This window comes from Cryptomeria japonica, chromosome 4 (assembly GCF_030272615.1).
Source record: "Cryptomeria japonica chromosome 4, Sugi_1.0, whole genome shotgun sequence".
Lineage (NCBI taxonomy): Eukaryota > Viridiplantae > Streptophyta > Pinopsida > Cupressales > Cupressaceae > Cryptomeria > Cryptomeria japonica.
The window spans coordinates 686,531,234-686,534,402 of record NC_081408.1 but is presented as its reverse complement, the minus strand read 5'-3'; the positions used below and the strand labels follow the sequence as shown (position 1 = coordinate 686,534,402).

At 40.1% G+C, this 3,169-nt stretch overlaps 1 protein-coding gene across 1 annotated transcript; it reads left to right on the top strand.

Moving 5' to 3' along the window:
- Positions 1-224: 224 nt before the first annotated feature.
- Positions 225-2,321, top strand: LOC131875326 (uncharacterized). The gene has a single exon (XM_059219413.1). It carries the CDS (start codon positions 225-227, stop codon positions 2,319-2,321), a length of 2,097 nt encoding a protein of 698 aa, XP_059075396.1.
- The last annotated feature ends 848 nt before the right edge of the window (positions 2,322-3,169 follow it).

Below are 3,169 nucleotides of genomic sequence, written 5' to 3'. Positions count from 1 at the left end.
CAAATATTTAAAATTTTATTGATGTGATATGAAGATTCTTAGGTTGAATCGAATCCTCATTACAACCTAAAGAAAAATCAAATAAAAACAACATAACAGTTTCCCGGCGCCTGTGATCGGATTGGTGGCCACAAACTTGATGTACAAAGTCAGTCTCGCAACAGATACTCTACACTTCTCATTTCCAATTCTCTTTCATTTCTATTCGTACGCTCTGATAGAATATGGGAGGCGAGACGAGTAAGGAGAATGGTGGCAACGAACCTAATTGGGAAAAGCGTTATAAAAAGACCTGCAAAATGGATTCAGATGTCAAGAATTTTCACGACCACCTTGAAGCTGACATAGAGCAAGTTATCAACGAGGTTAAAAATGACAACGAAGAGGGCGGCTTCTCTATGGATTCTTTAAGGAAGGTCACCTTATGCTTGGCTGAGAAAGACAAGCGCTTCACAAATCTCATACTGCAATATGAGAAAGATATCTGGAAAGATCGTAACCTGAAAGAGCTGGTTGACCTGTATGAGCAACTCAATATAGTGACCTCAAAATTCTACAATGAGCTCAACAATTGCCTGGGAAGGATGAAAGGCAAGCTGAGTTTACTTCAGGTCGCGTTACGGTTCATAGAGCCTGCAAATCCCCCTCCCGGCAAGGCGCAGTACACCAGGTGTAAGGAAAAGCTACAGGAATTTCTGACGGCTGAGAGTTCCTTTAGCGAGGAATTTACCGAACTGTTGAAGTCCGCGCACGCACAGCACGAACAGATTCTGGAGAAACTCAAGGCGAAAAAAATGAAATTGGATAAGAAGCTGAAGCGCACAAGGGCTTGGCGGAAGTTTTCCTACGTTCTTTTTGCGATGGTGTGTGCATCGTTTTTTATATGTGCTGTGGTTGCAGGGACCATGGCGTCGCCGCCGGTAGTAGTGATCGTTCTCACCGCCATATCGAATCCCATTGGCTCCGTGGTGAACTGGTTCAGCTCCAAGTTGGCTGATTACGAGAAGACTATCCAGACAGAATGTGAGGTTGTAGACATCATGCAGAAAAGAACCTACGGAGGGCTTTACGAGCTGAAGCAAATTAGCGTTAGCGTGGAGCGACTAGAGAGCAGTATCGATTTGATTCTGCAGAACGTCGACTTCTATTGTAAGGACGAGGCTAACCAGCTAGATGCGGTGGAAAATATCAGGGAGGAAGAGCAGAGCTTTAAGGATCAGATCGATGACCTGAAGGATATTGTGGACTTTATTAGGGAGAAACGCCCGAGCGATGAAGATCAGACCAATATACCGAAGGCTGTAGTGGATATAATGAAGAAAGAGAAGATCTTTGTGGAGCAGACCAATATCCAGAATGCTGTAGTGGAGGATATCAGGAAGAAACAGCAGAGCTTGGAGGACCAAATCAATACCCAGAATGCTGTGGTGGAGGATATCATGAAGAAACAGCAGAACTTTGAGGACCAGAGCAATACCCAGCAGGCTGTAGTGGAGAATATCATGAAGAAACAACAGATCTTTGAGAACCAGTCCAATACCCAGAAGGCTGTAGTCGAGAATGTCATGAAGAAACAACAGATCTTCGAGGACCAGTCCGATATTCAGAAGGCTGTAGTGGAGAATAACATGAAGGAACAGCCGAGTTTTGAGGACCAGACCAATATCCAGAACTCTGTAGTGGAGGATATCACAAAGAAACAGCGGAGTCTTGAGTACCAGACGGATATCCAGAATGCTGCAATGGAGGATATAAGGAAGAAGCAGAAGAGTTTGGAGGACCAAACCACTACCCAGAACGCTGTAGTGGTGAGTATCATGAAGAAACAGGAAAACCTAGAAGATCAGACCAATACCCAGAGGGCAATAACGGAGGCTATCATGAAGAATGAGCAGAGCTTCGAGGACCAGACAAATGCCCAGAATGTTGTAGTGGAGGATATCACAAAGAAACAGCAGAGCTTTGCGGACCAGTCCAATAATATCCAGAACTCTTTGGTTGTGTGTATCGTGAAGAAACATCAAAGCTTTGAGGACCGAACCAATACCCAGAAGGCCGTAGTGGAGGATACCATGAGGAAACCGCAGAGCTTTAAGGACCAGACTAATTTCCAGAAGGCTGTAATCCAGGATGTCAAGAAGCAACGGCAAAGCTTTAAGGACCGGACCAATACCCAGAAGGATGTAGTCGAGGATCTCATGAAGAAACGACAGAGCTTTAAGGACCAGCTCACCGAGCTTTCCAATCATTTGAAATGCTGCAGCCGGGAAATACAAAATAACAGCGTCCTAGTCATTTTCAAGAATATCAGGTCAGTTTGAATCGATTTATCATTATGAGTTTTATATTGGTTGCAATTAATTTCCTTAAACACTAAAACTCCTGTATGATTATAACATTTATTTTACATCGAGTTGCTTAATTGCTTCTATCAACAATCAATTAATAACCCCCAAATCTGAGCAAAATAACAATTTTCTTAATCAAGGTAATTTGTTTATAATGCAACGAAGAAAAACTTCCAAGATTCATCTTCCACGAGGGTTAATTAATTATTATATAGCTTTTGTTCTTTCCTGCCATGAAAATTTTCTGACTCTAGATTTTAATTGATTTGCAGGGCGTGATGGCTTACAGTGGCGAAATTAGGATATGAATGGTGATTCTAGTCCTATATTTTGATGCAATGATTGGACCAATTAGTATTACGTTTTTATTTGTCGAGATCGAAGTTGACATTTCTAAATGTGAATTTATAATATATCTTACTATTTAATAATTAAATAGACTTTGATTATATATTGGAAAAGCATTTCATTGTTCAAGACTCGTGCAATTTTGACATTTAAATAAAGTTTTATTTTTCAAAATTTAAAAGTGATATTGAATAATTTGAAAAGGACTTGTTCATGGAAGGAGGAATAGATTATTTGGAGTGGCTTGGTATCTTCTTGAGGATCACCAATAAAAGATTAAAATATTCATATTTTTTTGTTTGTCTTAATTTCCTAGAAAAAGGTAGGGTTTGATTATACTTTAAAAAGAATCTCATTATTAAAGGTGTGTGATGTGTAAGATTAAAAGAGAGCCATTTTTTTATTCAAATATGTGTGTCAGTATCTATTGGATTAGAAATGTATTACACATATCTACAAAAAAATATAGGGGG

Bases quoted from the DNA above. Each gene is read 5' to 3' on its own strand.
- LOC131875326 (XM_059219413.1), top strand. From the start codon at position 225: ATGGGAGGCGAGACGAGTAAGGAGAATGGTGGCAACGAACCTAATTGG.